This window comes from Canis lupus, chromosome 20, assembly GCF_003254725.2.
Source record: "Canis lupus dingo isolate Sandy chromosome 20, ASM325472v2, whole genome shotgun sequence".
Lineage (NCBI taxonomy): Eukaryota > Metazoa > Chordata > Mammalia > Carnivora > Canidae > Canis > Canis lupus.
The window spans coordinates 51,446,284-51,465,824 of record NC_064262.1 but is presented as its reverse complement, the minus strand read 5'-3'; the positions used below and the strand labels follow the sequence as shown (position 1 = coordinate 51,465,824).

At 53.4% G+C, this 19,541-nt stretch overlaps 1 protein-coding gene and 1 long non-coding RNA gene across 3 annotated transcripts; one reads left to right on the top strand and one right to left on the bottom strand.

The window, feature by feature from the left end:
• Positions 1 to 5,297: 5,297 nt before the first annotated feature.
• PIN1 (peptidylprolyl cis/trans isomerase, NIMA-interacting 1) lies at positions 5,298 to 16,493 on the top strand. Its single transcript, XM_025457451.3, has 4 exons — positions 5,298 to 5,458; positions 7,463 to 7,675; positions 14,864 to 14,974; positions 15,865 to 16,493. The coding sequence occupies exons 1-4, from the start codon at positions 5,401 to 5,403 to the stop codon at positions 15,972 to 15,974; spliced, it is 492 nt and encodes a 163-aa protein (XP_025313236.1). The 5' UTR covers positions 5,298 to 5,400; the 3' UTR covers positions 15,975 to 16,493.
• On the bottom strand, positions 10,264 to 15,984 carry LOC112666478 (uncharacterized). 2 transcript variants are annotated; one of them, XR_003140869.3, is made up of 5 exons: positions 15,845 to 15,983; positions 14,149 to 14,416; positions 12,830 to 13,862; positions 11,992 to 12,127; positions 10,264 to 10,544 (listed from the first exon to the last, which is right to left on the bottom strand). It is a non-coding gene; the product is annotated as an uncharacterized LOC112666478 (long non-coding RNA). The 2 variants fall into 2 exon arrangements; XR_003140868.3 differs by lacking the exon at positions 14,149 to 14,416 and having other exon boundaries at positions 15,845 to 15,984.
• Positions 16,494 to 19,541: the final 3,048 nt, after the last annotated feature.

The window sequence follows — 19,541 nt, the reverse complement described above, 5'->3', positions numbered from 1 at the left end:
CACAACCTTGATAAGGTGGTTACTTGTTAATCTCAAATCAGCATAGAAAAGTACAGGCTGAAAATAAAACCTTTATCCCATTCTCTCTCCTGAGGTCACGTCTTTTCCAATGCATTTATAGAAACTTCAATTTTATTTTTAAGAGGACCATGCTAATATTTGCTTCTAAAAACAATTTAAATGTTTTGTTCAAAATTAAGTTGTTGTTGTTGTTGTTGTTTTTAAGATTTATTTATTCATGAGAGACACAGAGAGAGAAAGGCAGAGACATAGGCAGAGGGAGAAGCAGCTCCTCGCAGGGAGCCTGATGCAGGACTCCATCCCGGATCCTGGGATCATGCCCTGAGCTGAAGGCAAACGCTCAACTGCTGAGCCATCCAGGTGTCCTTTAAGTTTCTTATTTCTTAACACCCCCCCTCCCAGTGGTAATTTTTAACATATTTAACATATTTGAGTAAATCCAGAAATTTTCTGAAATATAACCTATACTTTTTATACAGTTGGGTTAATTATGCATTCTTTTTTTTTTTTTTAAGATTTTATTTATTCATGAGAGAAACAGAGAGAGAGGCAGAGGGAGAAGCAGGCTGCTTGCAGGGACCCCGATGTGGGACTCGATCCCGGAACTCCAGGATCACGACCTGAGCCAAAGGCAGACGCTTAACCGCTGAGCCACCCAGGAGTCCCTAATAATGCATTCTGTAATATATACCATTCAGTGCTTTTTTTTTTTTTTTTTAGTTCCCAATATGGGACTCAAACTCATCACCTCAATATTGAGTCACATGCTGTACCAACCAAGTCAGCCAGATGCCCCAATCACTTGCTTTTTTATGCTTTATTTTTCATGTTCCATATAAATTAATCTCATTCTTTTTCATTAGTTTATTGATAATTGCTTGTTTTGCTTTATATAAAAAGAGAGTACAGAGGGGTTTTTGTGATGATAGTACTCGCTTGTGTAGAACTGCGGTAGTGGATGAGGACTTTATTTTGTCAACTAGGATGTAGGAAGAAAGAAAGATAGAATGCAGGCTGTCAGATGAATCTGCTTGTATTACAAGTGAATCACATGACCACACCAAAAGGGGTGGGGAAGAAAGGAGCTGACCTAGTAACTTTGGAAAAGTATTTTGACTGGATACTGTAAGGCTAAAGACAAAAAGAATCATACACAAACACTGTACTCTAAATAAATTCCTCACAGCATTATGATTGAGCAATTCTGGAACTACTTTTGTACATCTATAACCACACATATGGTTGAACAAACAGGTAAATATATTGTAGATAGAGCCAGATTTCTCACTGCTGGAGAAAGAAGTTATAAACAAAACAAGGTGGGGTGAAAGGAAGTGGTTAGAATAAACTCTGTGAGGCTGGATTAGAGTTGGAGGTATTAGTATGGACTCATGTTTTTAGTTTAGTATGTATACAGACATGCAGAAATGCAGATGTATGTATACATACATATATTTCCTTGCTTTATCTCCTTGGACCAGAAGCAGTGACACCCCAGTAGCAATGGGCATACCCAGCACCTAGATCTTAGTTTCTAAATATTTTCCAATGAATGGAGCCAAGCCTTCCAGAAGTGATTGGTTCCAGAACTAGGATAGAGAATATACTAGCTGAGCCTGGAATATCTTGGGCCAGGTAGTAGGAAGTGCTCCAATAGAAAGGATGAGAGCATATAGAAAGGGCACAGAAGCCAGCCTGTGAACAAGCTCATAGTTTCCAAATTTGGAACCACCTGGACAACCAGATAATAATAGTATTGGACTATAATCAATAGGATAAAATAAGTATCTTTGAGCCCATACTTATATCAATAAATAATTGAATGTAAATAAACAAGGGACAACTCTTCATTATAAAAGGATTGCAGTTAAATGGAGAAGAGGAAAATAATAAATCACTGCATAGTAATCATATGATTACCATCATAGTAATGGTAATCACCATTACCATAGTAATTAATTGCTGTAGATAAAGAAATACTGACAGATGCTAAAAACTGGCAGCCATTGGTAAATGTTTAAGCAGAAGTAGGATATTTGTGCAGCCTCAAAGTATCTCCCAAAAAGTATTCATTACAAGGAGGAAAATTGTAAGTTTAGATACTGCCTTAACCAAATGATCAAAGTTAATAACATCACAAGTATGGTAGGCAGACTCTAATGTGGTTCCTAATGATCCTCTTGTCCTGGTATTCACAACCTTGTGTAATCCCTTGCTCTTGAGCATAAACCAGACCTAGCTTTTAACAAATAGAACATGGCAAAAGTGATTGGATATCACTTCTGAGATTAAGTTGCAAAGAGACTGTGGCTTCTGTCTTGCTTTCTCACTTGCTCATTGATGAAAGCCAGCTGCCTCACGGAGAGGCCCCCAGCCAAAGCTAGTAAGGAACTCTGTTCCTCAGCCATCCATCACCCCCTTCGCAACTAAATCCTGCAAGCAACCACATGAAGGAGCTTAGAAGTAGATCCTGTCCCAGTCAAGCCTTCAGATGAGACCACAGCCATTCCTGCTAACACCAGCTAAACTGTGCCTGGATTCCATAGAAACTATGAAATACTAAATGTTAATCCACTAAATTGTAGGGTAATTCATTATGCAGGAAAAGATGCCTTAATACAATCAGTAAAACATATCATTGATCAATATCATTGATCACCTGGTATGAGTCACTGAGAAGGACACCTTGTCTCTGTGATATACTTCCCAATAACACGTAACCTCAAATCATTAGAGAATACCAGACAAACCCCATCATGACAAAACATCAGAATGAGGGACATTCTGCTTTTTGAAAGTATCAAAGGTCATGAAAGACAAGAAAAGACCTAAAAAATGTCATGAACTGGAGGAAACTAAGGACACATGACAAATGTGTGTCCTGGAACATAAAAAGAATATTAGTGGGAAAACAGGAAATTCTCTTCTAAAGTCTAATTGTTTTTTAATTAATAGTATTGTACTATTGTTGATTTCCAATAGTATTTACAAATGTTTGATAATTATTCTAGGGCAAGGTTTCTCAGCTTTGGCACTGTTGACATTGGGGCGGATAATTCTTTGTTGGAGTTGCTGTGCATTATAGGATGTTCAACAACATTCCTGGCTTCTACCCACTAAATGCCAGTAGCATCTCCCTCCCCACTATTTGTGACAACCAAAAATGGCCAAATGCCCCCAGGGAAACAAAAGTGATCCCTCGTGATCTCTGTTCTATTATTTTCAAAGACTTTATTTTTAAGTGATCTCTACACATGATGTAGGGTCTGAACTCACAACCCTAAGACCAAGAGTCACATCCTCCACCAACTGAGCCAGCCAGGAGCCCCACCTCCATTCTGTTATTATATAAGATGTTAATATAAGGGATGGCTAGGTAAAGGGTATATGAAAAATCTACACTATTTTTATAACTGCACTAAGTCCAGAATCATCCTTTTTTTTTTTTTTTTTTTTTGAAGATTTTATTTATTTGAGAGAGAAAAAGAGCAAGCATGAGCAGGGGCAGAAGGAGAGAAAGAAGCAGACTCCCCACTGAGCAGGGATCCCACCTTAGAGCTCAATCCCAGGACCCTGAAACCATGACCTGAGCCGAAGGCTTAACTGACTGAGCCACCCAGACACCTTGAAAATCATTTTTTAAAAAATATTATGGTTAAGATTATCATATGTGCTTATAAGAAAAACCAAAACGTTATATTGAAACATAAGATTCTCAATTTTTCCTTCACCTGAATTACCAGTGCTAGTCATTAACATATTTGAATGAATCCAGAAATTTTGGTATATAGTTTTTACACAATTAAGATAATTATACATATTCTGCAGCTTCCTTTTTGTTTTTTTAATGCTTTGATATCTTTCTATAACTAATTATTTTCAATTAATGTTGATTTGTTATGCTTTCATACATACTATAATTGCTACACTGTACAGTGACTAGCTTTTCTTTTCACTCATCAAACATATTTTTGCTATGAGGCAGACGCTGTTTGGAGAGCATTCTACAGATTAACTCAATTTTTGCATCAAAGGTATGTATGAGATATATATATTTCTTATTCTCATTTGCAGATGGAGAAGCTGAAAAGCTGAAACACAGAGATTAGTTTCTTCAAAGTCATAGCCAGGCTTTGAACACAAGCGATCTGGCTCTTGAATGCTCTTAACCTACTATATCCTATTTCTTGTAGACATGTTTCCCCATGTTTTATATGACTGTGCCTCATTTTTTTTTAAGATTTTATTTATTCACGAGAGACACACACAGAGAGAGGCAGAGACAGGAAGAGGGAGAAGCAGGCTCCATGCATGGAGCCCGATGTGGTACTCGATTCCGGGACTCCAGGATCACGCCCTGAGCTGAAGGCAGGTGCTACGCCACTGAGCCACCCAGGGATCCCCGCCTCATTCTTTTTCAATGGTCACATAGGGGTCTAGTTCTAGATGAACTATCATTGAACTCTTCCTTGTTGGTGTCTTTGCCTCTCGTATCTATCTCCAGCCTGTCCCCAGGCACCTCCCCAGAGTCCCACAGGTGCCGCACACTCAATTTTAAGACGATTCAAACTGAGCTCATCATCCTCCTACAGACGCATCCTCCTGTGTCGCCAGCTAAGTGGCCATGCCAACACCCACCAGTCACCCAGGACAGAGGCAGGAGCCAGACCGAGAGAATAAGTTAAGTAGGTTCCAAAGGAAGTAGAAGATGTTTGGTCAGTGGCACAGGGAAAGGGTTAGTCTCGCAAAAGAAAAAAAAAAGTGGGGGGACAGCTTTGGACATCTGGAGGAAACAGGTGGGGAGAAGGAGGATGGAGGAGCCAAATTTAGGCTTCTTCGCTGCTCATCACCAAGGCAACTGCGTTGCTACGGCAACAGCTAAGGCAGCACCGCCTCTTTCAAGTACCTCGTGGGCTGCCGTCACCTCGAAACCACCCGGACACTTCCGCATAAGGGGGCGCGGGCCTCCGGGAACGGCTGAGGAAGGCGGGAACTACTGCCGCAGTAGCCAATCGGATGGGGCCTGCGGCGAAGGACGCAAAGGAGGTGCCCGGACTTCTGTGAAGCTCGCCGGAGGCTGTGGAGAAGGACGGGCTCCAGCCCCTTCCCTACCAGTCAGCGGCCGAGGGAGGAAGGGGGCGGGATCCGGGGGAGGCCGTACGGGGGCGGGACCCGGTAGAACGCACGGAGGGTCCGCCCAGTCTCGCCGCTACCCAATAGAAAGCCCGAAGGCCTCTCCGGACTGCTCGGGCGCCCAATGAGCATCGTCGCCGGGCCCCGGGGCGAGGCGGGCCGAGCCAATCGGCGGCGGCGGTGGGCGGGTGCGGGCGGCATAGGCGGTGCGGCGGAGGCGGAGCGGGCGCTGCGGCAGGAGGGAAGATGGCGGACGAGGAGAAGCTGCCGCCCGGCTGGGAGAAGCGCATGAGCCGCAGCTCAGGTGCCGCGGGGGTCGGGGCTGGGGCGGGGCCGCGCGGGCCCGCGGAAGCAGGGCTCGAGCTCGCCCCTGGGGCGCGGCGCCGCCGCCCGATTCCCGTGGGGTCTTGGCTCCTCCGCGTCTTCCCAGGGTAACGGCCCGGGCCCGCCCCGTGGGGGCTGCGAACCTCAGGAGCGGGGATGCCGGAGGAAACTGAGGCAAGGGGCGGGGCCGGAGAGACCCAGCGCGCTGCCGGGGGTGGGGGGGCGGGGGCGGGGGGCCGGGGATCCCGCAGCACTCCCCCAGGTGATGGCCCTGGCCCTGCCGATCCGGCTGACACCTTTTGGCCTGTTGCACCCGACGTCCCCGGGGACCGTGTCTGCACCCTGCTGGGCCCGGGGGGCACCCCGGGGAAGGACACCCCAACCCCACGCTCAGGGCGTGGCCCCAGAGCGTTGCCGGGCCTCGGGCCCACAACCTGCCCCTGCTAACCCGCCGGCCATCCCCGCCTAACCCGAGTCTGTCGTCGCCGCCCGGTGGATGGACCCTGTGCCGGGAGCCCGATCTGAGGCTTATCCACAGTAATAATACCCGTAACCGGGCACGCTCATCTTACCGCCCAGCCCTGTGCCAAGTGTGTTTGGAGTGTGTTCTCCCTCTCTCTCTCTGAATGACCACAACTCTGGGAGGTGGATAGTTATCACCCCGTTTTGCAGGTGAGGAAGCAGAAGTCAGAAAACTTAAGGAGCTCCCCCAAGGTCATTCATTTCAGGGGGTGGGGGCTGGATTAGAGTCAGGTCAGTCTGACAGCAGAGCCCGCCTGCCCTTGTCACTGCAGACCAGTGAGGAGCAGGCCCAGCATCTCACCGCACTGCCTCCCCAGCCCATAAAAATCACAGTCACAGTGATATCTGCTCATTGAAGGCCAGGCCCTCTGGTGAGCACTTTGCACGGATCATCACTGTTCTCCACATTAGCCCCGTGAAGTTATGTCCTTAATCTCTCGCTTCACCCCCACTTTTCAGATGAGAAAACCAAGGTTCATGGAGAGAGAGGCCATTGCAAGGTTTTAGGGTCGGTCACTGGCTCAGCTCTCACTGAGCCCGCTCCAGCCCTGCTCCGTGGCCACAGCTGACAGCATGAATCCTGATGCTCTGCCCTGTTCTGGGCCCCCTCTCTGGCCATTTCTGCTCGGCTCCACCCTAATGGTCTTCCTCAGGGGTGACCTTCAGTTCTTCACGGTGCTGGGTGCCAGTCGTGCAAAAATCTCAGCCCCTGGAATGATGCCTGGGCTCTCCTGGGTTCTACCTCAATCTTCTCTCTTGTGGCCTTCCCTCCTTCCTGCTCCTTGGGCCCTGGGTAACGTTTGACCCCCCTGTACTGCTGGTCCATAGTTGTGCAGCGCTGTACACTGGGTGCGGGTTAAGAACAGAGCTTTCATGTTTGGCAACCTGGGTTTAATTCCTGCCTCCAGCCATGTGTGCCTGGGGCCAAGTGTACACTCAGGAAACATTCCAAAGGTGTGGAAGGTGAGGCCTCACTTCTGTCGTCTACAGGGAGATGATAGCTGTCACGCTCCTAATGTGTACTGGGCACTAGTCTAAGTGTGTTACCGCTGTGAGCTCACTCAGTCCTTAGCACAACCCTACAGGCAGGGACTGTTGTTATCTGCATTTTACAGGTGACAAAATCAAGGCCCAGAGAGGTTAGCTCACACAGTGAGTGACAGCCAGACTTGAACAGGCAGCCTGGCTGCCTGTCCCCACACCGGCTTCGTCTCTCCTGTCACTCTGGGTGGTTTTCCTCCTTGAAGTCACTAATAACTGAAGTTATGACATTGTCTTATTTGCTTGTCTGGGGCCTGCCCATCCCCATCTAGAATGCTGGCTCCCTCGGGGCCTGTAGCTCGAGGTGGACTCAGGGGATTTGTTGAATGAAGGAATCCCATTGGCCGGTCCGTCATCTTGGCCTCCGGGTGGTGTCCTTTGAGCAGGTCCCAGCTGAATTCCTGTATCCCCCCTCCTCCAGGCCGGGTATACTACTTCAATCACATTACTAATGCCAGCCAGTGGGAGCGGCCGAGTGGCAACAGCAGCAGTGGTAGCAAAAATGGACAAGGGGAGCCCACCAGGGTCCGCTGCTCGCACCTGCTTGTCAAGCACAGCCAGTCCCGGCGGCCCTCATCCTGGCGACAGGAGAAGATCACCAGGACCAAGGAGGAGGCCCTGGAGCTGATTAATGGTGAGCAGAGTTGGAAGCAGGTTGGAGTGGGGGGAATGTGGGGAGAGGTTGTCCCCTCATTGGGAGCTGGAGCCAGCCTCGTAGAAATCACACCAGGCCCTGCACCCCAGCTAACTCAGCTGTCAGCATTGGCTGCCACCGAACTGCCTGTACGTGACATGAGCCTGGACTGCACAGCTGCCTCTCCTTTTTCTTTCTATTTGGCATTTGAGGGTGAGCCAGGTTACGAGAGGAGGACCCAGCCTTGGGGGCTGGCAGCCCTGGGTTCAGATGGTGGCTATGCCCTGTAAGCTCCAGGGGGAGCTTGTGTCATCTTGAGACTCAGTTTTCCCCTCTGTAAAATGGGTGTTGTCACATACCTGCCCATACCTGGTGTGTAGGTGCCAAGAAAACTATGAAATCAGCAGCATTTAGCTCACTAGGGCCATAAGTTGCAGAACCCTGGTATGGAGCTGCCTGGTATGGCTGCCACTACCTACACATGGCCGTTACTATTTAAATTAATTAAAACTAAGCCATATTCAAGATTGGTTCCTTACACTGGCCACACTTCAAGTGCTTGGCAGCCACAGGTGGCTAGTGGCTGCCATCTTAGCGCAGGTATAAAACTTTTCCATCCTTACAGGCAGTTCTGCTGGACAGTTCTGGGCTGGATCTCACGTGTGGTTTAATCATTCAGACTCTGGCACCACAGACCCCAGACCCTTTCTGGGCTGCTCTTACCCCAGATGACCTGTGCCTCACCCAGACCCCGACGGCCTGGGTTCCTATCTGGCACTGCCCAGCCCTGGCTGTGTGACCTTGAGCAAGTTACATAACATCTCTGAACCTGTCTTTTCACTTGTAAGATTCGTGTTTTGATGATAGAACCTACCTCCTAGGACAGTTGTGAAGACTCTGACCTCATGCAGTAAAAAGCATGAATGTAAAACATGAGTAACAGTTCCTGGTGTCTAGTAAATGTCCTCTAATGCTAACAGTCATGATGATTGTTGTTAGGAGCACAGGCCTTGCAAAGTGCAGACCCAGTCAGTGTTGGTGGTTGTTTTACTGTCATATTACTTGGTCCGGTATTTGGCTACAGGATATTACTTACACCCACACGCTTCCTGTGGTGTCCTGGCCCCTGCAAGCCTCACACAGCAGCCTCATAGAGAGGAGCAGAGCTCATGCGCAGATTCTGGAAGGCAGGTTAAAGAGCTCGCCTCCTGAGCTCTGTGAGGGCAGGGACTGGCTCTCTTCCCACCATATTCCCACCACTCTACACACAGCCTGGCCTATGCTCTGTCCTCACGGCCTTGTTTCATGAACAGCAGGGAGCCAGAAGTAAAGGCCTGGGCAAGGCCGTAGCTTGGACTCTGGGGAAGGCTGTGCAGGGGACTGAGGAGGATGAGACCTATCCCAGCAAGGTTGAGGCCCTGAGTGAGCGAAGAGTCCGGGTCCTTTCTGGAGACAGCAGGAAAGCTGGCCACATTTGACTGGGGGGTTTGGTCCTGCAGTGCCTTGCTTTCAGGAGAGAGCAGTGTGGGGAGTGTCAAGGGCCAGGGATGCTGGGAGGCCCAGAGCCCAGGCTGGTTGGATCTAACATTGAGCAGCTGGGAGGAGGGGTGTGCTGCCCCAGGGAAAAGGAGGAGGTTCGTGGAGAATGCCCAGAGAATCAAGGGGTGACCTGGGTCCTCCCAGCTCAGGTGGTCCGTGTTCTGAGGCTTGGGGACCCACAAGAGTGGGCAAGAGGCGGACCATCTGGGAGAGTGTCTAGTTCTGCAGAACAGCCAGGCCAGAGGCGGAGACCTTTGGGACAATCCTGGCAAGAGATGGCAGGAGGCCGAAGCAGTGGGCATGGCTGGGAAGAAAGGCTGTTAGGCCTCGGAGACTGCCTGGGAGGGGCAACTGAGGATGCCTCCCCGTTTCCAGGATGGATAGGTGTGCGCCTGGTGGGCTGTTACTGTGGGAGGATCCTGGGGCTGCTGAGTCAGTTAGGTCTTGGAGAAGGGGGATCTGGGAGGTGCTCCCAGGAAGCTGTCAGGCCCTGGAGTCGGTGTAGACTCTGGAGTGTTAGCAGGGGCTGGAACATGCATGTACCTGTGCAGATGGCCCGGGGGAGCTGTGGGCAGACCTGCAGCTACAGGCAGTGTGATGTGACTGGCCAGGGAGAGGGGAGCAGATTCCCAAGAGGTCAGGAGGCAGACTCAGGAGCATATGGTAACGGGTTAGCTGGGTGGGGCAGGGTGAGGTCACAACTAGTGTGGCTCATCCTGGAGTCACACACAGATAAAGCCTGGTGCCAGCTGTGTGGCCTTGAGCAAGTATCTCAGAGCCTTGGCTGCATCATCTGTAGAATGGGGATAGGATGGCCATGAGACCCAGGGGCCGGCCAGCGGTTGACGGCTCAACAGAGCAGTGGGCTCAGTGCCCAGCGCTTAACATCTACACAGGACCCTGGTCATTCAGGCCTGTGTGGTTGAGGGCCCAGGTCAGGACAAGGCATCTGCTCCTTTCTTGAAAGAGCTCTGAGCAGGGACTAGGGAGCCTGGTGGGACTTGGATGGGACTCAGGCGCCTGGTGGACTCAGCATGGAGACCCTCTGGTGACTTTGGCCTGTTTACTCAGTGTCTTGAGATGAGCTGGGACAGACCCCTCAGGGGTCATTAGGAGAAAGCTGGGAGATGGCCCAGGCCACGGAATGCTTTGTAACCAGACACTCATGTGCCCTGTCAGCAAGCTTCGGGTGTCCAGGCCTGTTTTTCTCTTCTGTAAAAGTGGATGCTCCCCCTGTCCTGGGCTTGTTCCAGGTGATCAGGAGATCAGGATTTGGGCTCGAATCTCATCAGTACCCATTTAGGTCCATCGCCCCGAGGGGACAGGCTGCCTGCAATAAGAACCAGCATGTCCGCGTTTTCTGCTGAGGCTCCTTTTCCTCTGCAGCTGCTGGGCTGTGGCCAGGCCCTGCCAGGGATCTGGGGACCAGCTGCCTGTCATTGCCAGTGTCCTTGTCTAAGGAGGCCAGGCTGTGGAGAAGCCCTCTCCACCTGCTCCCCATCCCTCCAGCCCCACATGCCTGGGACCTAAGGGTCCCAGGGAGGCCCTGGTGTGAGTAGCAGTCTCCTCAAACATGCTCATTCCCAGGGTCTGCGGGTCAGTGAGCCCCTTTGGCCTAGCGTCCCCACCCAAGGTTGGCGGGTCCCTTCCAGTCTACTGTCTTCAGGCTGAGTCTCTGGTCTCTCTGGGCCCCTCCTGCTGGATCTTCGGTTTTCTGGGCAGATTTAATCCTGTCCACTTTTACTTGGTCCAGGCCCCTTCCCTTGTCTGTCTCTAAACCTTTCTAGGGGTGCCTGGGTGGCTGAATCGGTTAAGTATCCAACTCTTGATTTCACTTTAGGTCATGATCTCAGGGGCCCCACGTTGGGGGTCCAGACTGAGTGTGGAGCCTGCTTAGGATACTCTATTCCTCTCCCTCTGCCCCTCCCCTGCTTTAAAAAAAAGCAACATCTTAGAATCAGAGACCACTGATTTGTTTACTCACTTTCCCTAAACAATTGTGGTGTATTACCTTGCAGTGCTGTAACAGAATACCACAGGCTGGCTGTTTATTTTCCACAGTTCCAGGGCTAGAAGTCTGAGATGAAGGTTCTGACCGATTCAGTTTCTGGTGAAGACTGTCTTTCTGGCTTGTAGGCAGCTGCCTCCTCACTGTGTACTCACGTGGCCTTTCCATGGCATGTGCACATGGGGAGTGAGGGGGAGCTCTCTAGTGTCTCTTCTTATAAGGACTCTAATCCTATGGGACCAGGGGGTCTCCCTTATGACCTCATTTATCACTGATTACTTGCATGAAGGCCCGTCTCCAAACACAGTCATTTTGGGGATTGAGGCCTCAACATACGAACTTGGAGGGGACACGTTCATTCCCTACCACATGGACTGACAGCTAGTAACTGTCAGGGGCTTGTGCTGCACCAGGCATTTTCCAGCAGTAACTGTCCCTCCTGCTAGCCCTCCAGGGTGGGAGCTGCTATAAATAGCCCATTTTACAGGTCAGGCGAGTATGCCTTCGAGAGGCAGTCACCCACCAGGGTCACAGAGCTCGGGATGGGTAGAGCTGAGATCTGAATACAACAGTGGGGGAGTCTAGAGTTTACCCGCCTTGGCCTCAGAGACGCATGGAGCAGGCCAGCCTGTGACCTCCCAGCAGCGACAGGTGCACTTCTGTCATGCAGCCAGTTTCAAAGGCCCCCCAACTCCCCAAATCAGGTAAAAGTTCCCTGCTTCAGATGGGGAGCTCCTTGAGAGGCTGCCCCCCAGGATCTGCCTCTCACCTGGAGCGCCCGTTGGATGGAGTGCCGTCTTGGTGAGGGGTGTTGAGGCAGGCTGGCTAGGTCAGGGCATCGCCAGGAGGGTGGCAGGGGGTGTTTGGTATGTGCTTCCTTTTCCTCCCCCCTTGAGCATTTGGATCTAAGGCACAGAGGAAAGAGACATGAGATTCCAGCATTTCTGTCTAAGGAGCGGAGGGGTGGATCCCTCTCCCTCCTTCTCTGTGGCCTGTTTCTGTCTCATTTATTCATGAATTCCTTCAGCATTAGGGAGCACCTGTTCTGTGCACAGGGCCAGGTGCTGGGAACACAGCAGCGAGCAAGGCCCACTGGCCCTGCCCTCCCAGTCTGAGGCAGGTGACACACAGATGGGACACTGGCAAATGTAGGGGGGCACCTCCCACAGCGGGGTCTTAGGAAAGACTCCTGGATGAGGCCAGAGGACAACAAATGAGCTTCCTATGGGAAGAGACCATTAAGCAAAGGCCTCGAGGTGGCAGGGGCAGGGCAGACTGGGAGGGCTGTCACGGGGGCTGGGTTAATACTGAGCCCAGGGGATGCACAGGGGCCTGAGGGTTCCCTTGCATCTTGGCTTGTGGCCAGACTCCTGACGGGCAGCTTCTAGAAAGAGGAGATGAGAAAGCAGTGATTTTTTTTTGTTTGTTTTTAAGTCACTTGAGGCTCCTGTCCAAGCAGAACATTTCCTGAGAGTTGGCTGATCAGAGGAAGATTTGGGTGCTGTGAACTATGGCGGGCAGAAACTTGGCTTTTATTTGATTTTTGGGCTGATATCTGTGTGTACCATGGCCAGGCCATCTAGTCTCAGGGATCCCTGCTGACTCACAGCATCGGCTCCTGGAGGATGCGGCAAGGTGGTGCTGTACTGGGCTCGGCTCTGCAGGTGCGGGGCCTGTGCCCGGAGCCGGGCAGGTTACAGCAGGGAGCACTGTATGCACAGGATTCTCTGGCCAGCGAATCGAGGTCCAGACAAGGGAAAGGAGGAAGAATCTTGAGGCTGCCCAGGTGAGGCGAAGAGATAGCCCGGAGTCCAGGGAGTAGAGAAGTCTTGGTGATGTCCAGTTCAGGCTGGATCACTAATGGGTGCAGCTAGCACTGGGGGGCCACCTAGCAGCCCCAGCGGGCATGGTCAGCCCCAGCATGGGCATTGCAGGCAGAAGCCACCCCTGCCCATGGAGGGTGGGGCTCATGTCGCACTGGCAAGCTTTTCTGACCAGGCAGCCTGTCCCATGACAAGATGCACAGGCAGGATAGCCCAGGGATGGGCAAGTCACACAGAAACGGGGGGAGTCTTATCACTGAGACGCGTGGCCCTTGTGGATGGGAGAATTGTGACAGCACCTAACATTTGTCAGAGTCTCCATGGCAGGCACACTGTGCTGTCACTGTGGTCTGCTGGCAGATGACTAATGGGCCAGCAGCAGAGGGATGGTTGGGACATGGGGATGACAGGGTGAGGGGGACAGCAGTGGAAGGCCCCCAGTGGACCAGATACCAGGACCCAGGCGCTGCCATGGTGTGGGACAGGATGGGGTGATAGATGTGTTGTCACAGTTGTGTTGTTTCAGTTGTGGTCATAGCGGAGTTTGCACGAGCTCAGCAGGCAGATGGCCCCGGCTGGGTGTCTGGGCCTCAGTTCGCCAGGTGGCTTAATCAGCAGCGTCCCTGTGGTGCTCAGACAGGAGCAGTGGAGGGTGGTGTGCAGAAGCCCACTAGCAGGGATAACAGGGTGATCCTCACACCCGGGGTGGGCTGGGTGGGTGTGCAGAATGTCCCCAGGAGAGTAGCTGTCAGGGAGGCCATGTGGGACCAGGGTGGTCTGGAGCTGCATGTCCTGGGAGTCCACCCCGTGGCTGCGCCTGTGGGTGCAGGGACAAGACTGGCAGGAATGTTCCTTCAAGCGCTGGGGCAGCTGGTTGGAGCAGGATGGGGCATTTCGAGGAGGAGAGGGTGGGCTCTGGCTCTAGGGGCTCCTGCCTGGAACCTGGACTCAGGAGCAACAGGAGGCTCTTCCTCACCACGCAAACACAGCCTTCCTATGTGCCCTGCTCCCCACATGTGAGTCATATAGGTGCTCAGTGCAGCCTCAGCCTTCCCCCACCCCCCGCCCCCAGGAGATGAGTCCCCAGCGGAAGCAGTTTGTACCACACACAGGATGCATCCAGTGTGATGCCACCACAGCCTTTTAGGGCAGCTACAAGAACGGTGTCGGCTGCTATGAGGCCATGTCCATGGAAATGACACATGTCCCGTCTCGGCTGCCTTGTGGTCTCTTCACGACGCCCCACTTAGCAGCCTGGGCCTTCCTCCCAGTTCCAATAGGTTGGACAGTTGAGGCCCAGGGGATCCGCCAACAGCTCCTGTGGCAGAGCTGGCCTGGTGCCCCAGCCTCCTGCCTTTCTCCTGGAAACTTCTAGAAAATTTCCCCATCAGTGCCTTGTGGGATCTTGGCAGGGTCCCAGCATCCCTCTTCAGTATTTGCCCTGCTTTTTGCCCTCCTCCCCAACAGGGCCTAGAGGTAGAGATTTTCCCCAAAATACGTGTTGGGGTGTGGGAAAAGGTCATGTTGTGTTCATGTTATGTCTGTAGGGGGCGGGAGGTAGGAGTGGCAAAGGGAGCTGGGGTGGGGGAACGGGCTCTGAGACCAGTGTGGCTATTGAGGCCACCACAGGGTCAGGGGGCGCACACTTGGTGGCGGGGGGGTGGGGGGTGTTCATGAATGTGTGTGGAGCGAGTGGTCACCCTTGCAAATAGGGCAGGGGTTGCGTGCCTCCTTTCCGAGGGAAGTGCCCCCTCCATCAGGAGCCCCCCGCTCCATCCCACCCTGCCTTTGATGAGAGGTCTCCCTGTATGTCCACAGGCTACATCCAGAAGATCAAGTCAGGAGAGGAAGACTTTGAATCTCTGGCCTCACAGTTCAGCGACTGCAGTTCGGCCAAGGCCAGGGGAGACCTGGGTGCCTTCAGCAGAGGTGCGCAAGGAGTGGGCACTACCTGGCCCTAGAGGAGCCTCTGTCCCAGCCTCGGGGATCCTCCTGCCAGGGGGAGGTTGGGAGGGGTAGCCCCGGCTGTGCAGGTCTTCAGGGTCCACCAGGTGGCAGCACAGTCCCGCAGGCTCCAGAGGGACTCCCACTGCTGGGGGGTTGGCTGGGCTGCAGAGCCCTCTGCCTGGCTTCCTTTCCCCCCTGCGGTGGGAAGTCCGTCTGTGGGTCCCTCGATGCAGTTGTCCCCATCATGGACACGGCAGGGTAGGTACTTGGCTGCCGTGTGCCTCTCCTCTGGTTGGGGGGTGTAAGGCTGGGTCCCCAAGAATGCCCCTCCCAGCACCACCCACAGGGGTGAGGGGAGGAGAGTTCAGCTCAGCAGCCCTGAGTTTAGGTCTATGGGGCTCAGGCAGTGGAAAGGGGGGAGCAGAGGGGATCAGGCCACCTCCTCCTCCTCCTTTCTCTCCTCTTCCCCCTCCACCTTGGGGTCTGCAGAGCATCGGGGAGGGGCCCAGGATGGGGTGAGGAGTGTGGGAAGAGCCAGCAAGGGGCTGTCAGCTGCCTGTGTGCCCCAGGAGGCAGGCAGGACAGATGATGCGGCAGGGGCTGGGAACGGGGGCCCAGGGAGATGAGTTCATCACTAAAATGTGCCTCCCAAGTGCACAGCAGTGGCAGCAGCTCTGCCTGCCATCCCTCATGCTGTCCTCAGGCTTCCTGGGGCCTTCTTAATGGCCCGCCGCCCCACTGACAGGGCCATAAACCATGTGATGGATGAGCGTGAGGCTCAGCGCAGGTGGGAGTCCCATCTGCCCGCTCCACCTGGTCCTGGCCTGCGGCCGGGTCTTGACCCCCACACACCATCGCTCACACTTCCCCAGGTCAGATGCAGAAGCCATTTGAAGATGCCTCCTTTGCACTGCGGACGGGGGAGATGAGCGGGCCCGTGTTCACGGATTCCGGCATCCACATCATCCTGCGCACGGAGTGAGGGGTGTGGGTGGCTCAGGCCTGGCCTGCAGGGTCGGGTGGGGTGGGACAGGTGGCTGGGCCCACAGACTCTGCTCCCTGCTGTCAGCTGGCCAACAGGTGCCCTACCCTGCTGACGTCACAGTATTTATTGTTCTCAAAATGGCTGAGGGGAGCTCTTCACCACTGGGGGCCCCCTCTCTGCCCCTAGTTGGAGCTGTCCCTGTCAGACTCCCCTCCCCTTTAGGAATTGACTTCAGAAGGGCAGGTGAGTGGGGAGGCTCCCAGACGGAAGGGGTGGGGGTCACCTGTCCCAAAGAGAAGGCCTAGTCAGCTGAGCTGCCCCTGTGTCCCTCCTTGCCACCCAGGTCCAGGATGGGGGCAGGACGGCCTTAACACTGTTTCTGGTTATGCTATGTTCCTCTATTCAATTGCAAAAAGCAAATGCTCCACGTGGGGCCCAGGCTGCCCACCACCTTGGGGTCCTCACTGAGTGGCAGTGCAGCCCCCTTCGCATCCTTGATTAAACTTGGAACCACTACTCTGCTGTCCTGTGTCTCGTTCCCTCCCCGCTGAGGTGAGGGGGAGCTGTCAGAGGAGCCATCATCTTCCGTCCTCCCTGGTGTCCAAGTATCCAGGCTGCATTTCCTCCCTGAGATGCCTCCCTTCATCCCGGGGAAGGAGGGCTCCTAGCAGAGAATTAGGGTGCCAGTCAGTGCCAGTGGTCCTCCAACTTGGGTATTGAAGAATGTTCGAGAATGCAAGGGCAGTGCCCTGACCTCACATCTCTGGATTCAGCAGGTCAGGGTGGAGCTGGGGATCTTCAGGGGATCCTTGGAGAGCCAGACCGAAGCCCCCCTGCCCTGAGTGCCCTCTGCACCTATCACCCCATGCCCTCCATACACAGGCCACTCCCAAGTAGAACACATTAGACCCAGCACCCCGATGCCTGCTTTCCTGTTATTACAAATGCTTCTGGCACGATGTTCCTGGGTCCTGCCTCCTCCGATGCTGTTACCTTAGCAACACGGGACCAGCCAGGAGGAGGGGTGCTACCACCAGGCACCTCTGAGAGTGGGGATCCTGCCCAACCTTCTGGGGAAGGGTCCGTGGGGAAAGGGCCCTCTTGGAGCAGAGCGGGTCCCTGTGGGCAGAGAGAGTAGAGGCATCTCCCAGGTGGCCTGTGGGTGTGGCCCTCCTGCTTTCTGTCCCCTCCTCAGGGCCTCCCCTGTGCCAGGGCCTGGGCTGGGGGCGCAGTTCAGTCACGGGGCTTATCAGTTTAGCCCACTCTACCCCCCTCGTTCAATGGAAACCAGCCCCACCCCAAGGGAGGCCCCTACGGCTGTATCTCATAAACGGTCACCTGGGCCAGCTCCCATCTGGCTGGTTTCTGGAGCGATCGCTCTCTGCTGCCTGCCAGAGTGTTTGTCATTAGGAAGGTTTAATGGGCTTCCTCTCCACAGAATCTCCCGTCACCTGTGGGGGCCAGCAGGCAGGTGGCAGCACCCCCGTTTGCACCAACAATTCTGTGTGACGGGGGAGCGATCACACCCTTCCTGACTCGAGCCTCTGGGAAGGAGCAGAAATGAAGAGGGTGCACGGGGCTGAGACGCTGCTGGGGCGTGGTGTATGTTTTCCTGTGTGGGGTTGGCAGGGAGATGGTCTTTGTAGCGTTCTCTGTCACTGTGGGAATCTGTGCGTGTGTGCGTGTGTGTGTGTGTGCGTGCACGGGCAGCTGTGGGACTCTGGTTATCCCTCGGTTTGTGTCCTATGTGACACGAGGAGTCCCCCTGACTGGGTGTGGCCACCCCCTTCATCTAGCTGTGCAGCGGCCAGAACCCAAACACAAAAGAATGTCGCTGTTAGATAAACATGCCTCGGAGGCCACTCAGCGTTGGGGTGATTCATGGTTAAGTAGCTGTGGCTTCCCTCACCTGCTCCGCATTCCCACCCGCTGCCTCTTGCCTGGAGGCGGGGTCATAAATCCCAGACCTTCTGGACGGTGACAGCGGTGCAGTCTTCCCTCCTGTCCTTTTGGCCTCACATTTCCCAGCCCAGAATGCCCTGGCGCCAGGGCTGCAGGGAGGGGGGAGGGGGGTTCCACTCCTCTGCCACATGCACCAGCTCAGGCCTGTGGCCATGCGGCAGGGCTGGACTGGGTCCCCTCAACTTCAACTTGGGGTACCGCAGGCTCTGCCACAGATAGGATGGGCTGCAAAGCTACCCCGGTGTCACCAGGCGCACCGTCCACAAGGGGGGATGTCAGAGGTGGCAGCAGGCAGCCCGAGGCACACAGGAATCCCGGAGGAAGGGGGGGCTGTTCCTCCTGCCAATCTTTGGTTGTCTGTAGGAGGACTGGTGTGCAGATGTGACAGGCACACCCACACCCAGCCCTGTGTTCTGTGCGGGTCTCCAGGTCTGTGTGTGTTTTGGACAAAGACTGGAACTTGGCAGCCCTCGGTCCCCAACCTTCCACTGGGGGTAGGAGAGACCAATGAACTGCCCACCCCCACTGTGCTCACTGGGGGAGATTTGTCTGCAAATAAATACATATAGAAGGGCTGGGGTACAGAGGTCCTAAGTGTCCCAACCCTGTCCCTGTTTTTTTTCTTCTTTCTTTCTTTTAATTCCTGAGACAGACAGACAGATAGGCTGAAGGAGAAGCAGGCTCCCTTCAGGGAGCCTGATGCAGGACTGGATCCCAGGACCCTGGAATCCTGACCTGAGCCACAGGCAGACGCTCAACCACTGAGCCACCCAGGTGCCCATTCTTCGTTTCTTTTTTTTTTTTTTTTAAACTAGGTACAAAGTGCCTTCATGGGCCTATCCCGGAATCGGTTCTTTTTCAATGTCAAACTTGTTAATTTAAATGGAAATTAATTGCTTTTCTTGAAAATTTCTTTAAAAATTGGTTTTAAATGAGTGCATTAGGCAGTCCCATTTATTATTCATTGGTTTCATTTGCAGTATGGCCCCGGTGTCCCGAGTTCCCGGAGATGATTTAATCAGAGAGGCCATTAATTAGAGATGGGCGGGGGAGGGTAGCTCCCAGAAGAGCAGGTCTTGCTAACTACATGGTCTCAGTGGGGTGGGATCCAGGCCTGTGGGGCTCTTTACGCAAGATCCCTCTCCAGATTCAGTGGGGTCCATGTGGTGGAGCGAACGTGCAGGTGGGAGTCCGCACTCCCCTTGTTGCCAACCACTGGCCCCAGGGATGACTCTCCTCACTCCTGCAGTCTGTCTCACCTTGGCCACCAGGGATCTGGCTAAAATAAAGCCCTCCCCTGTTCCTCTTCTCTGCCCCCCATTCCCCACCATAGCCACATCATTGAGGCTCCTAGGGAACTGGCCTCTGCTTCTTCGATCTCTTCTGGCTCTCCCACATGCCTTCCTGCCTCCCATGCTCCCTAGCTTTGCTTCTCCTTCCTCCTCCAGGAGCTCTGGTCTCTACCCAAGCCCATTCCAGGTGAAGGGGCTCCAGGTGTGGGGTGTGGGTGTGTTCAGCTGAAGCCACCCAGCACACCTTCAGGTCGTTTCTACCTTTTTAGTAGTGAACTCAGAACAGGTGTGACTCATCTAAAAGTATTTT